The sequence below is a fragment of the Medicago sativa genome, chromosome 8, assembly GCF_051527215.1.
Source record: "Medicago sativa cultivar Bolivia chromosome 8, Bolivia_mono, whole genome shotgun sequence".
NCBI lineage: Eukaryota > Viridiplantae > Streptophyta > Magnoliopsida > Fabales > Fabaceae > Medicago > Medicago sativa.
In genome coordinates, this window is record NC_140756.1 from 93,321,367 (window position 1) to 93,332,903 (window position 11,537).

Genomic DNA, 11,537 nt, shown 5'->3' on the forward strand with positions numbered 1-11,537 from the left:
TTCTCTTTATCCAAATTGTCGATCTACATCAACGTAGGCTCCCACAGAAAGCCCAACGGTAGTATCACATCCGGGTTCGACGTTGTGGGGGATCGAGAGTTGTTCTTGGTGGTGGACTACAAACACAAAGATCCTAACACTTAATGGAGAGATGTTAATGTCTCAAGTGTGAGTTAAAATTCCGTATTGTATGCAAGAGTAGATGTGAGAAACATATAAGTGAAATATAATATCTTGAGAACTATCAACTAATATGTAACCCAAAAATACTTGAGAATTCTCTGTTTTTTTTAAGGAAGAATTCTCTTTTATATGCACAACTTCAACGTTGGAAGAACAAAACATTGACATGCCTTTCACATATCCCTCATTATTAATAGTGGCAAAAAAAAAATAGTTTTGGAATGAAGAAATCTGATTCAAAACGTCTTTCAATTACGTCGCTTCAAATTAATAGAAAAATAATGAAATTCATTAAAACGTGAAGCAAACTTTTTCAAAAGGTGTAAATATATATGGGGATGAAAACCCTAAAATTAACAGAGCCGGCAGCTAAACCTATAAAAGGGAATCAAAATTCGGAAGGAAAAAAATGGTACCTAAATCAATTTGATAATAATGAAATCAATAAAATTGAATTGGTCAGGAGGTAAAAATATTTGCATTTCAAATAAATGATATTATAAATAATTTGTACGAAAGGAAGATGCATATACAAATGATGAAAGACAAATTGACTAAATATAGGAAAAAAAAACTCAAGACTGGCTAACTTAATATGATGATGTGTTGATTACAATTTGATTGGATGATAATTAAGAATTATGTACCAACATGTAATTGGTACATATCTTGTCATAAGCCGTTAGAACTCGAGGGTATCATAGGATGAATATGTGAATTTGAACAAAATACATGGATATATACAACATGTAGCGGAGTAATATCATAAATTGAATCAATTTTTGAAATTAGAGTGATGAAAAAAATATGTTAAGAAGAAAAGTGTTTCAATAAAATAAAAGAGAGATTTTGAGAATAATTTTAAAATTTTAGTATGAATTCTAAATGATGTGAAGATGTTTGAGATGGACAAACAATATTTATAGGAAAAAAGAAGCAAGTAAGTCACATCAATTATGCCATTAATTTAGTAATGAAATTAGTAACACATTAAATAGCAAAAATAATTTGAATAAAATATTCCATTTATTTTTTTTGTCATTATAAGTCTTTTAGTCAACTTGCATAATCATGTTAATTACATAAGTCTTGCACAAATCACATAATATGTACCAATTACACAAAACATTAAATGCACCTTTCAATATAAGGATGTCATGTGTACTATCAAAATAAAATAGTGCAAATATATATAATAGAGATAGAGATTCAAGCATAATAGAAAAAGAAAACTCAATTTTAACCATAATCATTTTCGTATAATTATTTCATTCAAAATCAATTTTTATCACGGTAGAATCAAAGACACGTAAACATTTTGCACCCAATTCTTATATTTAGAAAAAGCAAAAATTAAAAGAACATGTCTCGTGTTTACCTACTCTATGTATCTTACCTACTCTATGTATCCAACCAACCTAGTAAAGTAAAAACCATTATTGCTTCATGTGCTTGAAGGCAATGCAAAGAAACGAGGATCATGTTTCTCTCAAATTAGCTAAGTAATCAATTATAATCACATGCTAATCACCTAGTGACCTCCTTTTACTTTCTCTACAAGCTTTGCTGCCTAGTACTGTGTACCATACAAAGTAGAATCAGTTAAAGAGATTCTTAGTTAGCTGTGTGTATCTTTTGCCCCATTTTCTTCATAATTGGACTTAACAACCACTACACACAAAAGCAATTCATTCAACTGAAATTTCTTTTTCTTTTTCTTTTTCTTTTTCATAAATCATGCAGCTACAATTTCAATCAATATGAAATAAGAGAGAAAAAAATGCTTGAAAATAGAAGGCAGATAATTTAGACAATTTTAGCTTAAGTGATTGGTTATTGTCCAAATTCAAAGAGAAAATTGGTGTGTTAAATTACTAACCTAGTGTGCTTAAGCCACAACTAGCTCTTGTTAAAGAGGCTTTATGACCTCTCTTCTTTTCCTAAATTATTGATAGGATTTCAAAAGTAAGACCACCTAATGTTATCCTAAAAGGGTTTAGATCATGATATGTCTAGTTAAACATAATGAACTTTGGCTCAATTAATTATTTGTATATATGTCCCCCATCAAGCTAACACCTAACTTAGTTTTGAATGTTCTAAGTTAAACATAATGATTAAATGCACCAATATGTCCCACTTGACAATTGTGCATACTAAGTGATTATTTTTGCACAAAATTTCCCTTCAAAACATTGTCTCTGTGTCCTAAAATGAAAACCTCAAAACAACAAAGAGGATGCAAGGCCTTGTGTTGCAGTAGCAACAGATATAGTGTTTCTTCTTCAGAGGAAGCAGAGAGTTCTTCTTCTGTCTCTGGTAGGTTCCCTTCTGTTTCTACACTAGCACATGCCATGGTGCAAGAGAGACTTGACCAAATGATAAGAGAAAAACTTGAAGCTAGACATGTAGAGAGAAAAAGGGAGAAGAGGAGAGAAGGAACTAAGTTTGTTGTAATGTTAGCAACAGAAAAGTGTTCTTATGATCCAAGAGAGGATTTCAGGGAGTCTATGATGGAGATGATAACAGTGAATCGCCTTCAAGATGCGAAAGATCTTCGTAGTTTATTGAACTATTATATGTCGATGAACTCGGAAGAATACCATAGTCTTATACTTGAGATTTTTCATGAGGTTTGTACTAATTTGTTCTTATCATGTAAATGTCAATGGTAACAAATGTGAATTTATCAAATATTTCCTGCACAAATGTGAACATTTTCAAAATTTCAACATGTTTTTTTTTAAGGATTCAACAGTTTTTTTGCATTGGATAGTGAAAGAATTGTCATTATAATAAGAAATTATATTAAGGCTTTATATAGCCACCGTAGAATACTAGAATCTTTTTTGGTGGTGACCGGACCATGCATATACTATGCATTGTCCCTAGTTAAGCAGCAAAATACTAGAATCTAATAAACTATGAATAATCTCAGTCTTCATTTTATTTATTTGTTTTATAAAAAAATATACCGTAATTAAGAAACGCTTAATTTCAAAACATTCTTTAGCAGATTTTCGTGTTCCCATCCCAGAAGCACTCTTGGGGTTTGGCCTTTCCTGTTTCTGTGCGTGCTATAATGTGGAGAAACTTCTCCTTCCACACGCTGCTTACCTTGCACATAAATTAATTTAGACCAAGCTTCCACGTCTAAGGAAATAGACATGTAGACATATTAAAATGCTGATATCATGATATGAATATGGGTCATTTGAAGTTATTACAATTCTTGATAGAATTTATAATCAAGAGAAAGGGATAGAATGGTGAAATGTAAAATAATATTGATTATGAGAGAATTGTTATGTCAAGTAGTACATTATGGTTTTTATGAGTCTGAATATGCTCTATTTAGTGTTAGCTCCATTTAGTATTTGGATGCAAGACATGTGGCAAAAAAATAATCAAAGGTTAAGATTTAAAATTTTAAAAACAATGTATTTGTTCAATAAAAGTACTGGATCTCTATCTTCTTTCTTCTCTCCCCTCTTCTCTTTCCCCTCATTCGCTTCCCCCTTCCCCTGTTGTTACTGGATATATGTCTTCTTTCTCCTCTCCTCTTTCTCCTCTCTTCTCCTCCCATCGCCGCCCACCGTCACCACCTCCTACGTCGTCTGCCGCTGCTTTCTCAGTCAATCATGATATTATTATTATTAAATGAACAATGAAGCTACAAGAGTGCTTAATTTCTTCAAAACATGAATTTTTTTATCATCTTGCGAGTTGTACACATAATTCATAAGTCTAATCGATGAAATTGTTTCTGAAGGCGATGGATTTGTTTTCTGGTTACTGTTTTCAGCGGTGATGGATTTGTTTGTGACGAAAGGAATATGGGAGAATGACGGCGTTGTGATAAACTGAAAGGGCAGCGACCGGCAGCGATGGAGGTGGTGGTGGGCGGCGCTGGGAGGAGAAGAGAAGCTTCAGATCACGGTATTGGGGAAGAGGTGAATGAAGGAAGCGAAATTGCATCTTTTTTTTATTAAAGAAGTACTTTTTAAAATTTTTAATCTTAGTCCTTAATTATTTTTTTACCACATGTCTTGCATCTAATAGATTAAATGGAGCTAACACTAAATGGAGCATACCCAGACTCGGTTTTTATAGTCAAGTAGGCCAACTAACTTCTAACTAGCATGTAATTAACTTTTATATCTCTAATAGCCTCCCACAAACTTAAAAAAAATGTCGGAAAACATCGAAACAAAAGAGTATGAAATGTTTAAATATAACAACTAATAAAATGCTTAATCATCCTTTTTATTTTACTGATATAATCTAAAATGTTAAGTAGGCTAAAAATAAAGTTTTTTTTGCCTAACTATCCATGATCTTTATTGATAGAAGCTAGAATGTTGATTAGGCGAAAATGAATGAATTTTTTATTGTTTAACCATCAATTATCTGTATATATAGAAACTATAATGTTAATTAGGCTACAAAGAATGAAGTTTTGCTTAACTACCCATTTTATTTTATTTTTGGTTACAACTACCCATTTTATTTAGGAAAATGCTACTTTTCCCGAAAAATAATATCCCGAGAATATCACGACCTTGCATTTCTCCACCTTATTATATTGCCAGCTACCTATGTATTATGTAGAAGGTTTAATCTGACGGTTCCAAACTATTCGGGATAACTTCTTGATGTTTCCTTTCCCACTAAATAGCACCGCTCTTTTATTTATGATTTAAGCTATAATGCAAATCAGGCTAGTAAGTATGAAATTTGCTTAACTATCGATTGTTTTTATGCATAGAAGAAGCTAGATCACCGATTAGGCTAAGAAAATGAATTTTGAAAATTTATCTATCAATTTTCGTTATGGATAGAAACTAGAATGTCAATAAGTCTAAGCCTATGTTTGGAAAACTACAAAAACACATTAGTAACGCATATATAGTTGAAGCTCCAATTCTTAGCTTAGTATAAAGTCATGTTAGAATTGCATTGGAACGTGAGAAAAATGGAATGAACACGTATTCAAACACATAATAAAATAAAAAAAGAAAGATGTCACCAAATATGTGGGTGTCCTTGAGAAACTTTAACCATTGCTTGATCTTGATGAATTTGATTGACCAAATTAGTGCATCTTCCAAACTTTCGCACTTCATAAGAAGTACCACATTTATATTGATCCCAACATGAGTGCCTCAATCGTCTGTGATTGTAATTGATTTGCCCAATCAATATGGCTTCATAAAGATAAGTTTGGTATGTTGTCACGCTGAGGGATTGGGCAACAGAAAAAGCAAACTCGTTGATCATGTGTATTGAAGTTGTGGAATCTATCATTCGTAGCTTGCACCTATGAATCTCAATGAGTCTTGAACTGGAGGAGAAGGATGGTTCAGACAACGCTAAAAATATTTCAAAAAAGAAATTGGATCCAACTAGAATCATGATAAAAATCTCTAGAGTCCAAAAAGAAAATATCAAGAAAGGAATCAAAAACGAAAATTTGGGAAAGAAAATATTATTAATAGGATTTAATTAAGAGAAAAATATAGAAAAGTGAAATGGGAAGTAATCTCTATTATATATATTTGCACTATTTTATTTTGATAGTACACATGGCATCCTTATATTGAAAGGTGCATTTAATGTTTTGTGTAATTGGTACATATTATGTGATGTGTGCAAGACTTATGTAATTAACATGATTATGCAAGTTGATTAAAAGGCTTATAATGACAAAAAAATAAATGGAATATTTTATTCAAATTATTTTTGCTATTTAATGTGTTACTAATTTCATTACTAAATTAATGGCATAATTGATGTGACTTACTTGCTTCTTTTTTCCTATAAATATTGTTTGTCCGTCTCAAACATATTCACATCATTTAGAATTCATACTAAAATTTTAAAATTATTCTCAAAATCTCTCTTTTATTTTATTGAAACATTTTTCTTCTTAACATATTTTTTTCATCACTCTTATTTCAAAAATTGATTCAATTTATGATATTACTCCACTACATGTTGTATATCTATTCTATATATAAAAGTTACGCAACGCCATAATTTTTGCCCTAATTAAACCTAAACCCTAGAGAATAAAATTACTGTTTTGACCCTAACCTTAACCATAATCACGAAAAAGCTAGAGTAACAAAAGAAGAGAAAAAGAAGGCACGGCAAATCAAAAAAATCAAGGAAAACAAATAATGCCATAGGAAAACAAATTTTTCCTCTCTCTCACGCGTTTCTTCTTCTTCCTCTTACCATCATCACCACCGCCAACCCTCTCCCTCTCTCGCCGCAAATTTCTTTCAAAGCCGCAAATTCCTGTTTTTCCTCTCTTTCTCTCACGCGTTTCTTCTTCTTCCTCTTATCATCATCACCACCGCCAACCCTCTCCCTCTCCCTCTCTCTCTCTCTCTCTCTCTCTCTCTTTCCTTTGTATCTTTTTTTCATTAACGGGTTTCGTGTTTACTCCACTGTAGTTCCTTTCTTCTCTGCGATTCCACCGATACCGTTTCGCCGCCGATGGGATTTGGTATGCTAATTTCATTATCACCATTCATTCATTCACCTTCCCCAATCTCTATCTAATTCACACTGTTTTTTTTTTCTTTTGCAGGTTTTGGTGTTGGTTGCTGTTTCGGTGTTGGATGGGGTTTCGGAGGTCCGTTTCTATCTTCTATATACTTCAATTTCATTCCTCAATTATTTTAGGCTGCAATTTGACGTTGGATTTTGTTAACTCAGAAGTCATTTTTTCATTTCATTTTATTCTAATGTTGTCACTTTATACAAATTCGTTAAGTATGCTTGCTTATATAACTGATTGTATATTGGTATTTAGTAGAGGATGGAAAGTTTTAATTTCATTAGTTGTTTTTTCTCGGTAGAGGATGGAAAATGGGTGGACTGGAACTTTCTTAGATTATTAGAGAGTTAATCAATAAGAGCTGAGAATTGGAACGCATGATTTAGTATTTGAAACCATACTCCTGCTTTTTAGATTCCTTATATTCACCCGACTTCTCAAAGAAACCATGTAACTGTCAAAATGTCAACTTACTTTCATTTTACAGCTATAAAAATTGTTTTTATCTTTCCATAGGCTATGAGTTTTTAATCTGATATGAGAAAGTCTAATGGCTATCAAGAAAATCAGTCACAACTTACTGTGAAGTGATTGCTTGGCAAGCTCCTTTCTGTTGATTTGATCTATGTTTAGTTGTTTTATTTTCTTTTTACTGCAGTTGTCAGAAGATTTGTTATGTGTTGTTGTTCTTCCCTGCGTTATGATTTTTCTCAATCCAACTCTACCAAACCCATATTCTTCTCAATCCATTAACTATGATGTCTTGAAAGTATCTTATTCAAATTTCACATTTCTGTTTGTTATTGTATAGAAAATAAGAGTTTTCATTGACGCAATCAGAGATGTCGATGATTTGAAGGAGGCGTGGAGGTTTGATGTGTGTATTCTTGATCTGTGGAGCATGGTCAACAACAAGGTAACGAGCATTTGATAATCGAATTTCACTGTTATAGTTTTTTTTACATGATTTATTTATAGTGATAAGAATAAAGTTTTGTTCCATATTGTAATATGGTTTTTCAAAATATAACGAGAAAAAAAAATGAAATTTGTAAAAAATCAACTTGAATGAAATCGTGTTGAAAGGAAAAAGCAATTTTGTGTTTATTGTAGTGAAAATTGTGTAATTTGGTTTTTACAACTGATTTGTAGCTTTATTTTACCATTCACAGACTTTTGTTGATGGAAATGTGGACTTTGGATTTGCAGGTATGTTTCTTTCACTATCAAGTTTTTCTAGAGTTCTATGTCTACCCTCACTTCTTTCAAATGATTAAATGATTTTGCCGATGATACTGTTTTCTTCTTGAATGTGAAGTCGATGCTTGAACAAATGGGTACTTCTCTTGCAAAGAAGCTAATTCTTTTATTTTATTTGCTGCAACATTATTAGTCATTTATTAATTCAGTACTACAATTATCATTCCCTTCATTTGAGTCATTACAATTATCATTCCCTTCATTTGAGTCATTACATGTTTTTTCTTCAAGAAGTTTCTAACAGTTTTTGTTAACGGTGAAATTAGAAAGGGGATTGCGGTGGCGCTAACGGAGGGAGACACGGGCTCGCTTGGCCATCCAACGAAGTCTCAGCTTCATTAACACATGGTAATCAATATTTACAGGTTTTTGATTTCCATATTTCCTTCTTTTCAGTCATTTGATTTTTTTTTCTTCATTTTCATTATTTCAGCGGATTGATTCATTCTCGAAACTTTGATTTGTTCTTAAATGAATTTGTCTTAAATTTGGTCTAAAAGGCTACAGATATTTCGGAGCGACGATGAAAGTGAAGAAGGTCGAGTGATTGTTGATTGAATTTATTGAACGTGAATTTGATAGATCCAAGATTATAGCTGAAGGTGACTAAATGGATTACATATGTATGGTTTATTGGTTCCTCAAAGGATTTCATGTTAACCATTTTTTTTAATTATGTGATTAAATAATTTACCTGATTTTGTTTATGGTTTCTTCAGTTTATGATTTTGTTCCTGTAATTTTTTAAAATTGTATTATTCCATTTTAAACTGCTGGACCTTCAGGCGCCAAAACCTTACCCTTTTATTCTGCTGAAATGACATTATTACCGCTCTGCTAGAAAACTGTGAAATCCCATACATTGTGCGCCATGTTGGATCATTGGAAGAATGAACCCCATATCATACGTTTTGTAGATATAGGCATCATGATGATTGCTTAATGTAGCTCATTTTGTTCTATTTATGTGGCTAGAGTCATAAACCATACCATTCTATTCCTTCATTCCCATATCAAAAGCTTGAATCATCCTTACTGCTAGAGCTGTCAATGGCGCGATTGGAGAACTTTACTATGCACGTTAAGGACAGTGCTGCTGCTGCTGCATTGGTCTAATATAAAGGTATGGTTATACTAATAATGGAGCATGTTTTTGTGTTTAGTTTGCAGTTGAAGGTGAACATGTTGTGATGGTTATAATGTTTATGTTTAAAATAGTGATCTTATTTGTGCACTTTTGATCTGGTATTGGCAGTTCAGGGTAATGTTGGTCCGACTATTGACAGCGCTTTTAGAAGGGACTTGGTTAATCTGAGGACCTGTCACATGGAATATGATATCTGCAGTGTGAGTCGTGATATCCTTGATCCATTTTTCACTCAATGTGTGATGTACTCTGTTATAAGAATCATCTGTGTTGCATGAACAAAATGATCGATGCTTTATTGGACATATACAACACTCAGTTAAACTCTTAGTCACTCAATCATTGTGTTTTTTCAATCACATACATGAAACGCATATGTATTTGTTTATTATATTATATATTATTCTTTTGTGATCTCATGACTGTGTTCATTTGGTCAATCACTGTTTATTGTGTTGTTGTTTGGTGACAAACTAGATTATTTAATGTCAAACCAATGTTTTTATGTAAAAAGGGAAGGCTGCCTGCTTGCTTTGCAAGAGGGTTTGGCTTAGAGGTGGCTCCTTTCGTGATGCTACGCGATCTAAATCAGAATGCGATTGAGGAGGCCGTTGAAAAGAAGAATGGTAAGGTTTATTTTGCAGATGGTTGGGAGATCTTGAAGAGGTTTTATAAGATTTTTGCTGTCACGTAGGTTACAGTTGTACATGCAAACCGACACCTTTTCCTGCTTGAAGTTCGAAATATGCACGGAGAGGAATTGATGTATCCTCAATTCATTCCTCCAGAGAGGCTGCTACTGCCAAATCAGAGTGCTCATGAGTACATAAATCCCTTCATTCGATATGGTTATAATGCCCTTTTTCTTCCCACTAACTTCTGTCATGTAATGGTCAAGGGTTAACCCACGCTGATGTTACTACTGGAAATTTGGTGAGTTTATTGTTAGCGTTTTCCTTTTTCAGTGTGTTGGTATAATTCTGTTTATATTTAATTCAAGATGTTTTTTGTATGTGATCAGAAGATGAATTGGCTTTGGTTCTGCCAAGCTGCATTTCCTCATGAGTCATCTGAATTTACTGTCATTGATTACCTTGGGTACACTTGGAAATTGTTTATGGACTTCTGTCATGATGAAGGAGTGTCGTGCGTATTTTCCGAACAGTGGAAAACACTGTGCGATGCCCGTAAGTTGACTAAAGGAATGACTATCAATTAGGTGTTACTGGAACAACCAATAATAGGGTTGTCTATCTTTGTGCACCTCTCATGTTGGTTCTGAGAACCAAAATGCCTCCGTCTGCATGTGCAGGTGAAGGTGGCCCGTGTTATCGATTTGAGGAGTAATTCTAGAAAAATTAGTTGAGTTCATTCTCGCAGCTCAGATGTGATGTGTTTCTGTTAGTTTTTAGGTGTGTACTTTGTTGGTTGTTTGTATTTTTTTTTTGTTGCATTTCAGTGGCTTAGTGTTTAAGCAATGAAGGAATTATTAGAGGAGCTCTTATCCGTCGTTATGTGTACTACTTTGTTATGTCAGCTACTTATGTGTAATGTGTTGTATTCCAGTGACTTGAAGATTAAGCAATCATAAATCTGTGTTGTTCATTTATATTTTGGCTATGTTTTCATGATTAAGACTTTGGAGTCATTTTGGATGAAGTTATGAATCATGTGTTAATTGAACTTAAGGCATCTTCTAATGAAAGAATTTGCACTGTTTTACCTTTTGATAATTGAAGACCAAAATATGTCATTAGTTAGAGCCTCTGCATTTTCGGCCTCTGCATTGTAATTACTTGATGAATAAGCAACCCCTAAAATTGATTTGGAACATTATTATGCAGTCTTGCCCTTCACTATATTTGTTTGGTTGAAAGCTGAAAAAAAGGGACTAACAAAGGATATGTGCCATATTTAACTTATAGGATGTCGACCAATGTTTGAATGTTAATAACAAGACTGTATTTACATTGACAGCGTGCAGATTCAGCCTTTCAAATTGTTCAGCTATATACCATTCAACAATGATAGTACATAGGTCTATTATAACTACTCAATGCAGTCATTGGTTTTACTTGCCAGATTAAGTTACTTATGGCACTATACTCGAAAAAAACAAGAATTGATGCTAAAAAAATCTCATAATTCACTATAAAGGTTTTTTTTTCAGTATAGAAGTTTGTCATTATAGTTTAAAATAGTTTAAAATATGAGCCATCATTCCTAAATAATATCAACATTGGCTGTCAAGTTTGCCTTATTTATGCAAATATATCTGGACAAAATAAGCTACCTGAAGTGTGATTTAACTAAGTGTAATCATAATACTATATTAGCTATAGGTGATACCTTTGTTCAGATGGTTAACTATATTAAATA

The 11,537-nt window shown here is 32.8% G+C and overlaps 2 protein-coding genes across 2 annotated transcripts; both read left to right on the forward strand.

Moving 5' to 3' along the window:
* The first annotated feature begins 2,035 nt into the window (after positions 1 to 2,035).
* LOC146903468 (transcription repressor) lies at positions 2,036 to 2,915 on the forward strand. Its single transcript, XM_085733903.1, has one exon. The coding sequence runs from the start codon at positions 2,397 to 2,399 to the stop codon at positions 2,856 to 2,858; it is 462 nt and encodes a 153-aa protein (XP_085590029.1). The 5' UTR covers positions 2,036 to 2,396; the 3' UTR covers positions 2,859 to 2,915.
* Positions 2,916 to 4,070: 1,155 nt separating this feature from the next.
* Positions 4,071 to 10,767, forward strand: LOC146903469 (uncharacterized). The gene is made up of 10 exons (XM_085737245.1): positions 4,071 to 4,136; positions 6,782 to 6,826; positions 7,563 to 7,667; positions 8,278 to 8,359; positions 8,512 to 8,549; positions 8,987 to 9,134; positions 9,267 to 9,358; positions 9,673 to 9,784; positions 9,853 to 10,091; positions 10,180 to 10,767. The coding sequence occupies exons 1-6, from the start codon at positions 4,071 to 4,073 to the stop codon at positions 9,125 to 9,127; spliced, it is 477 nt and encodes a 158-aa protein (XP_085593371.1). The 3' UTR covers positions 9,128 to 9,134; positions 9,267 to 9,358; positions 9,673 to 9,784; positions 9,853 to 10,091; positions 10,180 to 10,767.
* The last annotated feature ends 770 nt before the right edge of the window (positions 10,768 to 11,537 follow it).